This window comes from Micromesistius poutassou (assembly GCF_964030765.1).
Source record: "Micromesistius poutassou genome assembly, chromosome: 14".
Lineage (NCBI taxonomy): Eukaryota > Metazoa > Chordata > Actinopteri > Gadiformes > Gadidae > Micromesistius > Micromesistius poutassou.
In genome coordinates, this window is record NC_140284.1 from 17371612 (window position 1) to 17391255 (window position 19644).

Sequence of the window (19644 nt, forward strand, 5' to 3'; positions counted from 1 at the left end):
GAAACAAGGAATGGTGGTTGCTGATCCTACATCTCCCCACCCCCCCGATCGAATCTTCACATGCATTTCCATCAGGTTTCTGGCTAGCCTTTGGATATTCCTACCTGCTCTCTGCAAATTATGAGGAAATAGATTCATTCTCCCTTTCGAAAAACAAAGTGAAGTGGAGTGGCTACCTGACATTTAGATAAAGCCCTCTGTCTGATACGGGTTATTCAATAATAGAGGTGGAAGGAAAGGGAGAAAGACTGTCATGGTTTGAATTGTTCTGGCCGTTTGGCTTATCTGTGCAGTTTTTGTTTCTTTCTCCAGATGTCCTCGGCTCTTCTTTTCTTCCCCCTCATTATCCTTAATTGTGTTTCACCTGTGTCGATTTGCTAATTGTTTCCTCGTGTGTATTTAAGAAGCCCACCAGTTTCCATTGCCCTTTGTCTGATTGCAGCCTTGTTGCTAAAACCCAGCCCAGCAAGTCCTCAGTAAATAATTACACCTCTTAGTTTGATTACCATTATATTTTATGTTTGTTTAATCAGCCAGTTTCTCCTTCTCGTCGCTTTTGTTTTTTGAGACTGCGAGTTTGAGATCATTACGAAAATCTATCTGCAGGTCGCTGTGTTGGTTTAAAGGGAGAAACCGGTCACATTCAAGTCTTCAGGGATACGTCTGGTATTCTTTTAACGCAGTTCATTTTTTCGTACCTTTTCTTTTACTATGGTCCTCATTTATATAGTGCTTTTATCCAAAGCGCTTTACAGTGTTGATTGACATTCACCCATTCATGCACACATTCACACACCAACGGCAGAGTCAACCACGCAGGGCGACAGCCAGCTCGTCAGGAGCAATTAGGGTGAGGCGTCTTGCTCAGGGACACCACGACACTCAGCTAGGAGGAGCTGGGGATCGAACCAGCAACCTTGCAGTTACCAGCCAACCCGCTCTACCTCCTGAGCTAATGCCGCCCCGTTTTACGTTTACGTCATGTCATGCCTCATATAATTCTTCTCCAGCAGCTGATTCCATATAGGAGGCTCTTCTGGTTCTGGGCACCACATCATACTTTTTTTACACCCAACAACATACCGTTGTGATTGGTCTCCTGTATTTGACCAATTTACCCATCCCTGCGAGGGCCTGTGGTCAGACCATGACAGCGCACAATGTGGTGTGCTTATTTATATTGTTTTATTTTATTTGTAAGTGGGCTGCTGTAATATTTATCAGATTGCTGGCTCATTTTCTTATTTGTTTGAGAATACATGTCTAACTAAGACATTAGACTCACAGACGTTCGTTTAATCTCAAGCTGCTGTCTTGCATTCAGAAGTCGTATGTATTTACAGATGTATTTTACAGATCCTATAAGTTGCAATCAGAAATAAAAGACACAATTTAGCCGATTAGGCCCACCAAGTTTAGAAGATATTATGCCACATGCCAGAACGGCAGGAACGGTTTAGTTGATATTATTCCAGTGACAAAACGGCTGTAGGGTTTTTCGTATGAGGGGTTACACAAGGAAAGACCTTCATTGTTTAGGGGTAAGGTAGGATATGATAACAATGGCAACAAACATTAACCTTTTTAATTATATGATGGAACAAATAACAAACCATGCAGTTGACAACTCCGCTTATATGCTGATATTGTAGCATATTTTGATTCGTTAGAAATTTCATATATTTGTCATTTCAGACGGAACACACAATTATATCCGCGATAATGAATAAATGACTGGTTTGAGAGACATCTCATATATACTTCATATATTGTATGCTACATACATGCAGTCAGAACACAGTTATTCACATTGGTGCTGTCATGACAGATCTCGTTTGATGAAGCGCTGCGCTTCTATCTGGCACGGCTTGGGTTGGATGGTGGGCTCTGTAGACCTCAGGCTTTGCCGTCGCCTCCGTGGGCATTTCCTCGAGTCTTTTACCTCTTGCGGATGGGTGCTCCCATCTTCTTATCTAGCACGGATGGGTCCTCGCTTCCCTTATTCTGGGAGTCGTTTTTTCGTGTGGCTGGGGAGTATCTGTGTGAAACTGCCCCCCCCCCCATTCCCTACCCCAGCTACTGATGAAATGGCAGAAGAAGAAATTAAGCTAATCGCCGCCATGATACTTGCAACTGAACTTTTTCCCCCCTTCTCCATACCGGAGTTACTCATTAGGCGGCTCCCTACGGAGACTCATTAAAGAAACATCCCGGAGATCTAAACTTTGGTTCCTTTTGGGAGTTATCTGTGCGGTTTGTCACGGCCAAATGTTTGGTTGTAGCTTGGAGGGGTGGGGGCCTCCCTGCCTATCCCCATTCCACTCGTTCACTCCACAACGGGGCATGCACCCATTACTCCACTGGTGCACTGACGCCGATAAAACACACTGAGCTCTGTTGCTACACTGAAAGGTATCATCCTTACTGCTGTGGTCCGTTTTCTACTTTTTTTTTTAATTTCATTTTTCGAGAAAGTCACAGTGGGGGTGTCAGCGGGGCCTTTCAGAATGTCCCTCCTGAAACCGAGCGAAAACAGGAGGACACGCTAATGATGCGGTCACTCTGTCCAACACACACTCACACACACGGGCCCCAGTATAGGAACCTGTGAGACTGCTGTTTGCTTGGACTTGTGGCCCAGGGGCCCCATGGCACATCCAGAGTAAACAGAAGCTCCTTGAGTCCTCATTTCGAGGTTCTTTAACAAACCGGGCCATCGGCCCTTCAAACCACACCGCTCCCCCCCACCACCGCCACCGCCGCCACCACCACCACCTTGACACAGGAGACAGCAGCTCTGGGCCACTGAGGGTGGAGAGAAGTGGAGACAAGCTGAGAAAAAGTAATGATGTTTGTGACGAGCTGCAGTGTTGACTCAGGGTTCCTCTCTCTCTCCCTATCTCCGTCCCCTAGACTCTCACCAGCCAGGGCTTCAGACACACATGCACATATGCACGTGCACACACACACACACGCATCAAGCACGCACACACACTGATGATGTGGTCTCCTGACGCCAGAAAGACTTAAAGTATGGAAGTTATCTTTGACTGTTTGGCTCTGTGAACCCACTTTGCACATTGTACACACTTGATGCTCCCTCTATACACACACCCCACCAAACCCCACATCAACCAATTAATTCTCCTCTTACAACGTAGTGTGCGGGTCCCCTGAGATTCACACTGTTTGCCTTCTTTCAGTCTATCTGCTTTGTGACAGCCGAGTCATTTTCTTGCCACTACCTGCGCCGACAGAGATTATCTCAATTTGATAGCAGACACATATCTTTTGAGAACTATTGCAGGAACTCAATGCTTGTAAATAGGTCTTTAGAGACAGCCCTAGACTTATTTATTTATTTTCACAATAAACTCAAACATTTACATAATTCGAGCAGTGACAAATGTCCCTTTCTTGGCGACTGTGAAGAGCTCAGACAAATGGGTTCCAGCAAGACAAATGTGAGCTGGCACCGTCTGGAAGCAGCGACGGCCTTCAAGCCAAAAGAAAGGCCTGTCTTCATCTTTTATTATTGGGCTAATGCTATGTAGGGCAAGTGGAAAGGCCTTTTTTCTGGAATGGTATATACCCCACAGCTAGGATTGCAACGCCTTACTCCTTGCATAGCCTGCTCCCTAAAGACAAAGCTTATAGACGAAGAGGACGACCGCGACCTCACCTCCGGGCTGGATGCGGTTCTACTGTGGAGCGGAGACGGGCCACCGCCAAGGCAGTCCTACAACTCCCAACAACCCATTGGGCTGGAATGAGTTTTTGGAGAGTTGCTCATTAGCGAGGCGTTACGTTTGTTTGTGCAGCATCCAAGCCCACGTCGGGAGGTCACGCCGCCGCTTCAGGAAGCCGGGCTAAAGGCCCTCCACACCAGCCACTGCCAAGGATCCTCCTCCGGCGTTTGGCCAGCCAACACATTTATATTTGCTTTTATGCTTTGCTTGCTCTGCAGACCTGACAAAGGGTTGAAATGCCATAAAACAATGCAACAAAAAACAACAACTACTGTAACGGCTCGGGTAAAACGCAAAGGCAGATGGACTTGCCCGCTGCCTTGAAGTGCACATTGTACAAATATTACCGGCAAATATTTTGGAAAACAATCGCAACACCTCCTTCCTTGCACGGGACCCCCCCTGTATCCAGGCTTCCTCCTTATTGTGTTAATTGTCTCAAGCCTCTTTCCTCCGTTTCGTTTCAAAGGAGCCCTTACCCCGTCTGCCTGTATTGCCTGACAACGGTATTCAGATGAGTTCTGCATTGCGGTGTGATTCATGTTTACTGACTAAAGCTGCGGTGTGAAATCCACCATAATTGCTCTCCTCAACTCCCCTGGCGTCTGCTGGCACACTGCACCGCTACACTCTGTCCAGGCAGGAAGTCCGTCGCAAGAGAGAAAGACATTTCCAGAAATAAGTGGAAGTAATGCGGGGGGACCTCTTTTGTTTTGGGCTGTTTATGTGTTCCATTGCTACTCGGCGGATTTCAATGTCACAGAAGGAAGCGAGAGCGGGCGAGCCACATCCGCATGGCTTGCCATGAATGAAGAACTAATCAGTGCAGCAGCATGGAGCGTGTAAACAGAGCAGCCCAGGACGCCCACTCCCGCCTGTTTTAATCACCTTAAGCATCTCCCGACTCTTGTCCCGCGAACACATGAATGAAGCTTATTTGAGTGCTATTTTTACCTCCCATCAGCTTAACGACTGTCATCTTCTCATAAAAGACCACTACATAAACTTTTAATAGCCTAAGCCCCCACGAACCCGAGGAACCTACTAGCTGTAACTTTAAGGATCAGAGGTGACCCATATACCTCCTTGCGCATTGACAAGGCTTTGTTCTCCAAGCAAATATGTACACTTCAGTAAGGGTTACCCACGAAAAACTACCTTACAGTACATCACAACAAACGTCTCCCATTCACCCACAGCCCAACAATGTGCAAATGGATGTTCTCTAAACTTGGAACAGGTGTTTTTTAGGGAGTGATGCAAGACAAGAAAGAAATGAAGCAAATATGACTGAAATAGGGAGTATATTCTGGCACCGCTGGCTGAAGCAACTCTAAATGCACAATGCTATGGCTAGGCTAGGGCTTATGTAGTATAAGCTTGAGAAGAGAACTACGTTCCGTGAGGACTTGTTAGTTCTAACACCACATGAGACAGCACCAAGAGGACATCCACCTGGACGAGAAGAAGATGGAAACAAAAACGACAGAGGGATACCCTTCCTCAATGCAACAGTTTACTGTTTTTACAAGACGAAAAAGAGGCTATTGTACTTTTACAAGGGAACGAGGTATAGTATGCTGATAGTAGGGCTGTTAAATCGATTATCAAAAATACAACTAAATACAGTTGTATTTAGGGGGGAAAATGTTTAATCGGTTAAAAATGTATTGTTTGATTATGAATTTATATATGTATTATTTTCTTATTTTGTTTTAAATATAATGTAATATATTAACCTAACCTCAATATGTGACATGAAGCAATGACGTTGTTGCCAGGTTTGCTATAGCATATTAATCTCAGACATAATACAAACATAATACAATATCCAAGAACTGTCAAATGTTTGCCCGATTCGCCCTATGCTTACACAGTGCATGCAACAAAGTTGTTTGACTTTACGGTACCTGAACACACAGTATTTTCTATTTGTATCACATAGTTGGTCCTTGCCTTGTCGCAATCATTTTATAGCATTAATTTGTGAAAGAATGATTTCAAGTAGAAATAGTAGGCATAATATCAAGTAAACTGAAGTAAACTATCAAGTCAGATAGAATGAAAGTATGGCTATGGTTCATCATCTTCTAAAAACTTAAAATGTTGTTATATTTTTGTATTTGTATTTTAAATATTGCAGGGTGTGTCATTGAGTAATGTGGATGGTACAAATGAATGCAACACATAACATTCAGTCGCAGGAGGATTCTTGATTAGGTAAGGTCGATACTAGATGGTCTGACGATAATTGTTCTATTCAAAATGCTTTGTTTTAAGGAATAACTTACTTTTGGAACATAAATTATTACCAGATTACCCAGTATACGGTACAGGTGGGGAACTGTGATTGTGAAGAAGCAGAAGGGCCTTTTGGCTTGGACTCCCCTGTCTGAGGAAGATCAGAATCTGATCCATTCCCACTTCCAAGTATCCAGCCATGTTATCCAATAGTGAGACTGCACAGAGGGTTGGTACATCTTTTAATCTGTGACCGTGTTTTTTCCATTATTATGTGCATCAGTCTCAATAATTACCCCATTGCTCTTTTCATGCTCAGCTCCTAACACCTCTCTTACTAGTATTCCCTTATGTCACCGACTCTTGCGTCACTTGTTGACAGCCCAAAGTGAAGATCTGCTGTATACTTCGGATATCCTTTGACTGACTTCCTGTGAAAGCCTTGTTCCCATGTACTCTACTATTGGGCTTTTATTGGAACCCTGCTCTCAAAGTCTTTTTTTTCTGGCGTTGACACAGTAACAGAGTGACATGGCATATGCCAGATACTTCTGCAGGGGGATCTGATCCGAAGTTCTTTCCTCAGACACATACCCCTGTCCGCCTGTCTTTTAAAGACCTTGGCATTGCTGCAAATGGTGAATTGTAGCCATTATCACCAAACCTATTTGTTACTTCTATCCCTATTTTAACCAACCGTTGACTTGTGTTGTAACCCTAGCACTAGCCATCTCTATAAAAGGTAAGAATTATCCTGATCCAAGTTTTCAAAAAATAGATGTCTGATAAATAGTGACATTTCTGAATTATAGATCATTAAATCCATGTCTATAATTGCATTATAGACCCCTTTCACAGAGCTGTAACCATAGGACTAACACAGGTGTGGCTCATACCACTAATCATGGGGCTGCTGCTTTGTATGTAGCAGGGCACTGGGAGCAGGCCATATGTAAGATAACAATCATTGACCATGGACCCTTATCAGAGTTGTCATAGCAGGGTGCCGCAGCAGCGGTTCGCACGGACCATTAACATTGGGTGGGTAGGTACCCAATGAATACCCTAGCCCTGACACATACAAGGAGCAGACACATATTTAGCGTTATGAGCGACACCAGTATTTGTCATGCATTAGGACCAGTCCTACCATGACGCCTCTGTGAAAGTGAATATTGAAATGTTTACGATAAAACTATCCCCTACTGATAGAAGCCATCAAATACTCCATACATTATTTAGTAAGGCTGGAAACATAAAACACGCAGCACTATAGGCTAATTTAAGCATAGCATCTTACATCATTTTAAAAGCTTCATTGCTGTATCTCCTCGATTCCTTTAGCTTGAACAATTTCTTTCTGTTTAGTCTAGTCTGGAAAACAGTTAAATACAACAACAAAAAAGGTAAATATTTGCCCGGAAGGGACATAGTGGGAGGGAAAAGGCAGGTTCTCCAAATTTTCTCGAAGTTTTAATTGAATGCTGGTGTGGTTTTATCGGTCCATTTCTCTATAAGGATTTACTGCCACCTATTGGTACGCAGTGAAACAAGAAGCAGAAACCTATGCTACCCTCGGCCATGTTCGCTTCATATGTTTTAGTTCATCATTCCGAATCGCTCCAGGTTAGACAAAGGAACGAAGCACATGCCCACTGTCCACTCACGGTCTCAATGGTCAAATCAATGCATTCTCGTTGTGGCCACAGCTAAACAATATAATATCGATCATAATTATGCCCATTCATATATTAAAGATATGTTCTACATTACTTTAATTGCTAAATTAACGCCCATGTCTCTCAGGGTCTGTATTAGTAAACGTTAAATATTTGTAAACACTCCATGATGAATTTCATTTGAGCACGACCTAGTGCACCTTAAGTTTTAAATCTGCCCTCATTTGTATGTTGGGGGTGGGGTGTGATGGTGGGGGAGCCAATCAGCAAGCCTGTATAATCCCAAACCCAAAAATCTGAGTCTGGAGGACCTCTGCAGGAACTGAATTGTGTCTGCCCAGTGCTCCTATATGGAGCAGTTCAATCAGAGAGCATCTTCTAAATTGAAAGTCTGGGGAATGCATGTAGACCACTATCTCTGTACCCTCTAAAGGGACTGTGTGTGTGTGTGTAGACCACTATCTCTGTACCCGCTAAGGTGTGTGTGTGTAGACCACTATCTCTGTACCCACTAAGATGTGTGTGTAGAACACTATCTGTACCCGCTAAGGGGACTGCGTGTGTGTAGACCTCTATCTCTGTACCCTCAGGGGACTGCGTGTATAGACCACTATCTTTGTACCCTCTTAAAAGGACTGTGTAAACACTTCCCTCTGAAGACACTTAATATTCCACACAACTTCTCATGCATGAGCCTTGTCACCCAAAACATCCCTAGTGGAATTAACTTTGATATTAGCTTGAGTTTGAAATTCTTCAGGTGATTGCAACAGTCTCCGTGGACCCGACAACTAAAATTTGTAAAATGACTTCACATAATGCCGTCATATCGCAATTGTTCTATATTAATGTTGGAACATGGTAAAAAGGGTGTGAAAACTCAAGTAAGCAAACACATATATACCAAGAGTCTGCTGGACAATCCCGTATCAGACACTTGTGGTATGCATCTCCCAGTGAGGAACTCATGAAGCTCCACATTTTTCAAAAAAAGTAATCACTCACACTCACCTGCATAAAGACCCCATGACATGCCACCAGGTGTGCGTACGATTAGCTGTTACAAGCTTATGACATCACAGGTAGGCGTGTCCACCTAGATGTGTGACAAATAGATGAGCAACATTTGCTACAGTCCACTGGGTAGGCTGGTAGACTGATCTATCCAGCACACATCTCGGTGGACACGCCCACCTGTGATGTCAGAAGAGGGAGATTTCAAAACGGCTTGTAAGGTCTAATCACACTCACACCTGGTGGCATGTCAGGGGACCTTTAAACGTACTGAGAAAAGACAGCATTCCCATTCTCCCCAGGTGTGGGCCAGAAAAGCTCCATCTAGAATACCTTTGACGTCTACATTACAAACGAGGACACTGACTGCCGGGCGGGGGGGATGTCCGAGTGTGCCCTTTGTTTTCATAACATCTCAAATTGGTCCAGGGTGTTTGCATGCTTGACTGAGCGGTAATTACCATTTAAAGTGAGATAAAGTGGGGCTTGGACAGGCTGGTTGTTTTGCTGCTCACGTCGTCTCAGAGCCTGCCCTACTGTCTCGGTTACTCAGACGGCTGTGCTGAAGGTGGCAGACCAAAGGGAACGTGGGCGCCCGGACTGAGGCTCTGTGGTTGATGAGCACCGAGGAAGTGTACCGCTCTCGTCTTTCACACCTCCACGGAGGTCGACTCCTGTGATCAGAAACCGACTGGTGTCCAGCTCAAGTAAGTCAGCCACAACGCAACATCAATGAAAACCATTATTTTATTTTTAATTTATAAAGTCATATTTTGGGGTAAAAGGAAAAAACATATCTAGAAGGTAGAATGTATGTTACAGAAGATGTAAAACGCAATTAGTTTGTTTTATAAGGGGCATTGCCACCAGCACCTTTGGAGTTACAACTGGAACAGTTCAGTCAAAAGGAATTACGAAAGGAGCTAAACATGTGGCCTCAATTTGTTGTCACCTTATTTGCAGAATTATACAATGATGTGAGGAGACATTTTGCCTTGAAAGAGATCCAAGTAGCATTGCAAAACTTTGAAGATGGCCTCCAGGCAAATGTAGTCTTACACGTGTCATAAGATGGCAACCGAATCAAAACAATGGACAACCCAAAACTACCATGTTATGATCGGATGGAGGAAACAAAGCCAAAGATTGTGGATGCCTGTCCTAACTGAAGATGTAAAAGCCCTTACATAAAGTAGACCACATGATGGTTTTGTACACAGAGGTTACATAGTAAAAAAATTCTAATTAAAAGGAGGGGAGGGGATTTCTGTAACAAAACATTCCATCACTTCCGGTTATGTACACTCTATAGAGAAAGAAAAAGAGGAAAGAGTCGGAGATGAATGGATGTTGTGGTTGGCTTGGAGGTGCTTAGTCCTCTGCTTCCTCCTCGGACTCGGACTCTGGAAAACATTGCCATTGGTCAATTTCAAGAACCCACAATATACTGTCAGACTTTACCGCCTGGCGACTCCTGCATTTGATCTAAAATGACGTCCAAGCGCATCTTCTACATCTCCGCCAGGATATCGCAGAAACATGGGAGTCACATCCTATCATAACCACGCTCGTGAAAAGAGGGCCCGCTCACCTTCCTCTGCGCTCTTCAGCCACTCCACAAACTTCTTCATCTGCTCCAGGAACATGCCCTTTCCTTTGGCCAGGTGCTCCTCGTTGTACCACTTCAGGATCGATTCCTCGTTCAGCACATCCGCTAGAAAATAATCAAATGTAATGTTTTTTTTTATTTTGTTTTTTTAAACAGCCACCCTTCATAATCCATTCACAACAACGCCAGACACACAGATGCATGTGCAGGTGCCTGAACAACTAAAACAACAATCGCTGCCCAGCAGCTTCGGTGCATCAATCAAGACGAGGCTTTGGCTATAATCCCGAGCCATCTGGTGCAATTCACTTCTTCTCACTTTCTTCCTACAAAATTAACTTTTGTCTCACGACAATTACAGAGTAGAGCTCAGAGACGGGGTACTGAACGCAAGGACAACTCACCTTTGTAAAGCAGCACCACGATCTTCTGGAAGGTCTTCATGAAGTGGATGTTGTCATAACAGTACTCCTGGATCTTCAGCAGCAGGGTGAGCTCGGAAAGGCCCTGGGAGGTGAACGCTTTCAACAGAAGGCTGTATTGCTGAGGAAAAAAAAAGGGATCCACAAAAAGCCAAATGATGACGCAAGGAGTCAAGAAAGGAGTTGCACACCATGATCCGGCATTGAAACGGAATGAAAGGCACACAAATGGATAATTCCTAAAAAATTACTCTGGCCCAAGCCGTGAGCTCTATTGTCCCTATGTTGTGGCCATTACACGAACACATCAGAGAAACGAGCACCGAGACTGAGCCTTAGAAAGAAAGTGTCATTACAAAACCAAAGATGAATTTAAAAACCTAACCGGGTCATACAACCGATTCAAGGCCACCCAACGGTTCCATCAGCTAGGTAGAGTTCTTGGTTAATCCTTTGTGGGGGTTTTACAGCATCAGCCAGGCTACGGTGCTTCTTAAAACCTTCAAATACTCTCCGGCATTGGCTTTGTATGAAGAAGAATGAAGGATAGGTTTGTCTGGACCCTGAGGGTGCTGTTTGAGAACCACCTGTGACCGTTTCAGTGAATCATATTGGACATTGCACGCCTAAGACCATTGAATTGTGTTGGGAAAATTTGCAGTGAGTAGTACTGGACCAATTGTGAGAAGACAAGCCCATTGGGCTGCATCATGTTGACCAGACTGCCTAGATAGGCTACGTGTGTGTGTTAATGAACCTGCCCTTTTAAAGCCTGTGAATTATTTAACATGTCATTACAGACTTAATTGATCTTTAGAGGAAAACTAACCGAGAGCAAGTGGTGCAGTCCCTCTTTGAAACCCTAATTGCCTGTTAAGTTACCATTAGTATATGAAACATTTTCTGTTGTTCGCCATCTCCTTTAAGCCCCGACTGTAGAGGTCTTCAAATCAAATTAAATATAAAATCTGCAACCCTGTCTGATGCTTGCGTCCTTGTTGCCTAACTGGCACATGCCTAGCTGCAATTGCATTTGTGCAAGTCAGACGCCGAGACTCCAAACAAGTGGTCACAGGAGATGCATGCAGAGTCATGCTGCCGGTGTGCCTGCAAATCAATCTCTGAGTCCATTACAGATTCAGCATACCAGAGCAAGGATTGGCCTTGCCCAGCATGAGAGAGAGGGAGAGGGATATAAGGGTCGGAAGGCAGAACAATAATTTAATAAATAATAACAAGAGGTCTCACCTTCAAGTGTCTGATGGCTTGTTCAGTTACCAGCTCCTCTTTCTTGTTCCACTCCACGGAGCTCATTATACAGGACCACAGCATGCTGATCATGGTCTGTTCAGAGATGGAGTTTTTCTTCATCTCCTCTTTGCTGTACACAATGATCTGCAAAAGAGCACAAGATAGAACAGATAATGAAGACCAAAAAAAATAATAAGACTGCCGGTTCATTTGTAGGGCCATGATGTTGATCGACGGACAATTATCGTTGCTCGATAGTTTTTACTATGAATGCCCAAGGCCCATAGATATCTGAAAAACTACTATCTGGGTTTCTGTTTCAGATAAACAAGTATTTTCAATCAATAGAGTCAACTCTGCTCTTCAGAAGAAACCAAGAAAAGCACATTTAAGATGCCACTTTTGGCTCCGTTAACTTGGAATGGGGATTGCCATTATTCACAGTTTATAGACCAAGTGATTATATAGGCCAATTATAGATGATGAACAATACAAAAGTGGTTAGCAGCAAGTCTATTCACTTTAAACAGCCGAGAATATGAAGCTTTGTGAAGAGAACAGAGTGCGTTTTTTGTAAGGAGCTGATAAAACTCAGAACAGGTACAGTGGATCGCAATAACCGCCACCCACGATTCAACGATCCAGGGAACAAATAGGGGGGGCAGAGGACAATAAAGTAAAAGCAATCTCAAATGTTCTGCAAGGCAGTCTGATAAGGAGAAAGTAATGAAGAGGAGACATCAAAAAAAAGAAAGAAAAGACATCTCGGCTCACGTCTTTGATGGGCTCCCCCTGTGACATCAGCTCCTGGACCTCCTTCTGCAGCTCCTTGCGGGCCCCAATGGACTCCTGGTTCCTGGCGAAGTCCGACAGCTCCTTGAGGCCGGCATCGCTGAAGTACTTGGAGAAGTGCTCGCAGCTCCGCTTGTTGGCGGGGAAGAGCTCCTGAGGACGACGGAAGGTTAAGACTGAACAGCGAGATGAGGGGGAGCGTTGTCCTAAACAATTACACTTGGCTCTGGGTCGGCCGCGCCAATCGCTAGGATTCCAACGCCGCCATTTGAGGATTTATTGGTTTACCGTGGAAAGTCAAACAACTGCACACACGCATGCGGACGCAGCCGCAGACACACGGCATTCAAATGCCACGTTGAGGATTGTTTGGGACATCCCATTTGCATGTGTATGCTCACCATTAGCCTGTTGTCCATGCCGACCTTTCGGAGACTGCCAGCGACGGAGCCGATGTCCCGCTCGTTCAGCCAGGATTTGAAGAGCTTCACGGCGAAGGCTGATGAAACACCTAGACGGCAGAGGAAGAGGGCAGTGAGAAGCGTCTCAGCAGTCCCAAAAGAACCATGGGTACTTGGAAGCAAAAAGAGTCGAGACAGGAATGCAGACCTAGAAAGAGTTCAAATCTAAAAAGGCTCATTAAATACTAATTTCCTTCAATGGATAACCGCTATGCTTAAAAAAGGAAATGCATGAACGATACGCTAAATGTACTTCCAACTGTTTGACGTCTCAAGTGTGTGCGTCAGTAAAATGTGCAAATTGTTGTGGCGTCACGCAGTTTGCACAAAGGAAAGAAAAAGACTAATTTGGGTTCACTAGCACTTTGATGTGCAACAGGCCTGTGTGACTGACGGAAAGGGCTTCCATTGTTAAGTGATCAACAGTGATAAAGAAATAAATCTGTAAATGTCATGTGGATGCTTTGGGTGGTGGTGGAACGTGGCATCAGTGCTCAAGTTGGACAATCTGCCACAAAAAAAAATTATTACCAAGGCTACCGGTTGAAAATAGAAAAAAATACACATATTATTGCTTGTAGAATCAAAGCCTTAAAAAGGAAACCTCCGTAACTGGGATATTTTCTTATATAAGAGGAGTACCGCTTCACAGAAGTGCCACATTGGACCAATGAATGCAAATTGTTGATGCGTATAAAGCAGTACTTCCTTGTAAAAATAGTGAGCGTTTCTCTCCTTTGAGAAAGGACATTCACAACTCAATGTTCTATTTTCTTATCTCAGATAGCCCATTGCCACCATAAGAAAAAAAATCGAAATATTAGATTTTTTTAAAAGCTGCAATGATTTCTACAGCTAGAAGAATATTCTCAGTCTAGCAAGCAGCAGATAGGGGCTAACCATAGGTGCCACAGCAATCATTGTTGTCCCCCAAAAACACATTAAAACAGGTCAGGGATATCCTGTTGATTTTTTCATCAAAATGACGCAGCAGTTGAGCATCAGCAGGACAGGAGCGGTAAACAAGCACCTGTCCTGTGTTCAAAAAATGATTTTTCATGAATCCAATCAACAACTGAGTCTTTATCAGGCAAGTTGCTCAGCAGGACTCCCAGAGAGCTTACGCTTGCTGGAGCAGATCAGACACCAAGGTTCTTAGTAACGCACTACTGTGCTTGTTGCTCCATGATTTCCAAAACATAAGTCAAAGCACAACCAAACACATGGAAATGTGGCGATAAAAAAAAATTAAAAACACTACTCGTTTTATTATTTTTCAATAGTGCATTTCTCTTAAATAGCGCTAGTGCAGCGGTGCGATTTGAAACTTGCAACAACCTTATTTTAAAGGGCCATAAAACCATGACCCCCAAAACCGTGAATCTTGTGAATCATTCCACCCCAAGTTTATATATATAAATCTAAATGAATATGCATAATATAGATCTTCGTTGTAGCAAAAAAAAAAAAGTTAACAGAAGCACACACTCCAAAGACAAAAAAGAATTAAATATCTCAATTGACGTGGGTGTCTTTAGTAGTAATAATTTGGTGAATCTTGCATGTGCTGATTCCGTCTGCTGCAACAGAGTGACACTGCCTACCTTCTTTGACAAGGTTCTCATTGAAGAGGCTGCTGAGGATGGAGGCAGAGATGTTTCCGTTAGCCAGCAGGATGCCGGTGAGCATGGCCAGCTTGTTACGCTCAGACTCAGTGAATCCCTTGAGAAACAGCAGCAGCTGCAGGAGGTAGAAACAACAAACATTCAATGTTCTCTGTGGGCAGAATGAGTCCCACATTTGTCAGACATTAAAATGCTTCTGTCAATCCATACAAATAAGTTCTTTAAGGGAGGTGAAGCAGTGCTCTAGGCCTTCATGTTGCTCACAAAACAGACCAACCTTTTTAATCTCCTCTTCAAACCCCTTCTCCAGGTACTTGTAACGCCTGATCAGCTTGTTAAAGACCTGAAGGACATCGGAGGGAGTGGGTTGGTGAATTAAGAGGTGCACATCGTGGCATTTATATTAGCAGAATTACATTACACCAGTGAGGCGAGGATAAGTCAAAGTGAAGTCATTAAGCATGTTCACCTGTGCATACGCCTGCATGGTCTCCAGGTCTTCTTGTGCCGTGAAGAGACAGAACTCGGTACGTGTCAGATCATCAGACAAAGTACCACCCGGGGCTGAGAACACACAAGGAATAGCATTAGTATGAATATAAAATGGAATGATGCTCATGCAGCCATCTTCAGTTATCCTCAACTTAGGGATGTCAACCGATGGTTGACCGTATCAACGTTAACTGATCAATCTTGTCGGTTAAAAAAAAAATTGGGTGTCAGTGTGTACTGTGGAGTGTGTGGGTTGGTTTCACTTCACACAAAAAGATCAGATGAGAGGCGGAGAATATCTCTAAATTATTATGGACAGTAGACTAAATGCTATAAGACTACAGTTAGCCATCTCATTCCAAGATCTTTTTGTGTGAAGTGAACAAATTATCCCTCACACTAAATTATTATTATTTTTTTTTACTAACTTGCCTGTTTGTACTTAATAAACCAATGAAAAACATTTGGCGCGAGGTCACAGGGTTTATAGGGTTTGCGAGCTCACAACGTTTGCGAAACGTAAAACTTTTAGGCTACAGGCTAAAACACTCAAAAAAAAGAGTTGTTCTGTCCGTTATTAGAAGACACACAGTGAGTTAGACCTGCCTTGGCCGGTGCGTCTTCTACGCATTCTAAAGGTGCCTGTTTTATCATGTTGCAGTCTATTAGGCAATATTCTGCATAAGATGATGGGCTTGGATTTGGAAATTACTACATTTCAGGATCTTCAATGGTAACATAAGGTAATGATGCTTCATCATTATCTTCATCATCTTGCTTTATTGTTATTAGCACTACCGTCTCCTCAAAACTAAACAAGTTGTGTCTCTTCGGAGCTGTCATTTTCTTAAATGAGCCGCGGCAATGTTTCAAATGAGCTCCTAACGCTGCCCTCTTCCGATTGGCCCCTGGTGAATCCCGCACAGGGTCTCAACCAGGTCCGCGCCATCTCAGACCATTGTGGGCTTTGGAGCCCGCTCTCTACACACGGTCAACTTGCAATAAGCACGCCTCGTGTTTCAATTCAAACACAGGTCTCGCCGCTGTTAGAGCCACGGCTTCTTACTCGGACGGACCGGGTGCTACCCCCGTGTCCGCTCATCTCAAACCTGTATTTTCAACGCTATCACCTTGTACCCAAACCAGTACCAAACTATGGAGCCATTTGGACTCCATGTTTCGCGCTGTAGGGGATTTAAAAAAGTGACGTGAGTAAAAGGGCGGGGCCGGGGCAGAGTGTGTGTGTGTGTGTGTGTGTGTGAGCCGGAGGCAGAGCGGGAGAGAGATAAGCAGAGTTATGAAATAGCAGGCGGCTGGCGCGGCTCGAAATGGCTGTTATTTCAAATAGCACATGTTAATCTGATCGCTTAATAAGGCTCGGTGGTCGATCAAGAATATTTAAAATTTTCGCCATCCCTACCTCAACTATGTGCCCTTTAGAAAGTGTAAATGAACCCGCGTTTCAGCTTGTATTCCAAACACTGGGATTTAAAACATGTTTTAGGCTGGCCATTGACAGAGCCGTGATATCGGCATGGTTACGGCTCATGGCAACGCGTGCTAACCCCTTGTTAGCACGCGTAGTTGAGTAGGAGTGTTATAAAAAGCAATGTTGTATGGGAAGTACCACGCAGACGGTAGCTGTAGCATACCCTCTCGTGTGGGCGTGCTTTCTCATGACGTTGAAGTGCCGCCGAAGAGACAATCGCGGAAAAAAAAACAAGGATCGATTTTGGAGCGGACTAGAACGGTTACAAAGCGTTTGCCAGAGAGTGAAAAAAATATACGATTTCACACGTTCTTTTCCCGCTTTATTTTAGTAACCGTGCCGAATTGGCAAATACCAATTCCAAGATCCTAGAAGACTGGTTAAGACTGTGCCATTGAACCTGAGACTAACGATCTCAGGTTCAATGGCACCGTTAATATAAAAGCAAATACAAGCTCCGCACAAACTCCACACAGGGACCACTCACCCAACATTCCGCCAGCCACCAGGATGTCGAAGAGGGTCTCAGCATAGCGGCGGTAATCAAGCTTGGCGCCAGAGGCGTCGAGGAATTTCGCGACAGCCTCCAAATCAGAGCCAGTTTGATTCAGACCTTGCACTATACTTTCCTGAAACTGGGTAGGGTCAAACCTCTCCTTTTCATCTGTGGAAAGGAAAACAGGGTCAAAGTGCATCCCCCGAGCAGCCAAAGTTTCAAATTCTACCAGAACCAAGACAGGTGATCAACAAATAACATAAGAATGGAGAGGTAGCCTCATGAGGCCATCCACATATTCAAGTTTCTGTTTGGCAATTAATGGATCAGGATGGTCCACCAAGAGCAATGCTCTTGAAAGTCTTTTAATCTGATTAGCTAGAGTTTTTTTTTTATAGTAGATAACGCCACGCCAATTTGTGGATATCAATTGCTACCCAAACTGATATTCATTGTGAAACGCAAACTAGAATATATGGATGGTCTGAGTAGGCTAGTGGTATCAATTCAACAACAATATCCACACAAACAAATACAGCACTTTAAAATATTGTGAACCATAGTCTGCCCCCCCAACTTCTGGGCTAGCCTCTGTTGAGCTTCACCTCACTGGGAGGTTATTGATGTTCATCTTCCGAATTATTGAGAGCAATGATTGTTCAAGTGCTTAACATCTCATTTAAGTATGACTCGGCAGCATCCCATCTGTGCTGCCATTTACTGCCAAAATTAATTACCAAAATAATGAATTATCACCTGATACTGTCATTAGCAAGAGGCGTGCTCAACAGAAGGAGTGGAAGCAATGTCATTAAGGCGCCCTAGGAGCACACAACATTGGCACTTGACATGGTCATCAGCTGTCGCAGCCCATCTTAGACAGTCTGGTAAGTGGTGCATCGTCAGAAAACCTTCTGCCCACTGAAGTTGAATTTCAGGGGGGGACACGATCTCAACCATTTCCATAGGCCACTCTAATCCACAAATTGTTCAGGATCAATGATCATTGCCAGTTGTTTTTCTCCTTGTTCCAACAAGCCATGGCCTCTTCCCATTCTGAAACTCAGTTGAACTGATGCAGGGGAGTGCATGCGTGTACATACATGTGTACATGATCTACATATGGCATGCAGCCAATTGGTATTTAGCATCCAATGAATTTACAACTCAATGTCTGTAGTGTAAAGGTGTTAAAAAATTGTATTCTCACCTCTTTTTCTCGTTTTGAAACGCTGGCCTGTAAGCGTAGGCTTCTGCTGCCGTTGAGTACTCATAAAAGACGGCCTGGAAGACAAATCAAAGAAACGGGGAGAAACGTCACACGTGGGCCATACGTCTCTCCGTTTGGACAATAGGCCTCATGTGGGCTTTGGCTCATCATTGCGCATTAGCAGAACTTTCTAGAACGCAATTAGTAATGCATACGGAAAAACCTGTTTAACCAAGACGTGTTAAGACACAATGAGTGTGCGTGTATGTTTGGTATAAGAAGTGATTACGAAGTTGTAGAAGTTGCCCCTTTAAGTCAGTGATACAAATGGTTTCATTCGAAAAGGCTTCACTGTGATATACGATGTGTGCATATGATACTACAACTAGTCAAGTAAAAAAAAGAATAGGAGTAATATTAACATGAAAAGACAACCATGTGCTTGTGTGTCGTGATGTATCCACCCCACTCATTTCCTCCCTAACCCCCTGAATCCCTGTGAAACGCTGCGATTCTTCTGGCCATCCAATACACATGTCTAAAACACACGATGACCACACATTGTTGGATGTGGATGACGGCCACAGCCTACTCCACGGTGGTTTTAATGCATTAAAAAGGAGCTAGCTAGGTTGCGTCCGGGGCTACATCCCGTAGCTAGACTAGGCCAGGCCGTGTGTCTAGACAACTCTAACCCCATGTTTCATTGCATACAATCGCAATTTAAAAATAAATGTATTGTGAATACGTGCTACAGTACACGATAACAAAAGGTACGACTTACCTGAATCCTATTTATGTCCAAAAAACTGTCGAGAAAACGCAAATGAATGTGACAACACAATGGCTAGCACGGACCCAGATTGAGAAGGAAATGGATGTTCGCACTGCGCATGTGTCATGCAACGGCCTTTCACGTTACACATCTTAAACTATAAACTCATAAATCACTTAAGGGGAAGTAGACCTAGACTTGAATTGTTAATAAGTTAGGATCTTTGTCTTTCCTATAATATACACATTTTTATTCGTTTTTAATATATTGCTTTAGAATACACGTAAAAGTGTATAACATCCGTATTACTTTCGTATACATTGAATCCTCCATAAATAG

At 43.7% G+C, this 19644-nt stretch overlaps 1 protein-coding gene across 1 annotated transcript; it reads right to left on the reverse strand.

Annotated features, from left to right (window-relative positions):
• Positions 1 to 9412: 9412 nt before the first annotated feature.
• Positions 9413 to 19416, reverse strand: LOC311358164 (eIF5-mimic protein 2-A). Its single transcript, XM_084478171.1, has 12 exons — positions 19315 to 19416; positions 18531 to 18604; positions 17312 to 17488; positions 15313 to 15407; positions 15121 to 15186; positions 14823 to 14958; positions 13159 to 13268; positions 12740 to 12910; positions 11963 to 12109; positions 10697 to 10835; positions 10275 to 10397; positions 9413 to 10086 (listed from the first exon to the last, which is right to left on the reverse strand). Exons 2-12 carry the CDS (start codon positions 18592 to 18594, stop codon positions 10055 to 10057), a joined length of 1260 nt encoding a protein of 419 aa, XP_084334297.1. The 5' UTR covers positions 18595 to 18604; positions 19315 to 19416; the 3' UTR covers positions 9413 to 10054.
• Positions 19417 to 19644: the final 228 nt, after the last annotated feature.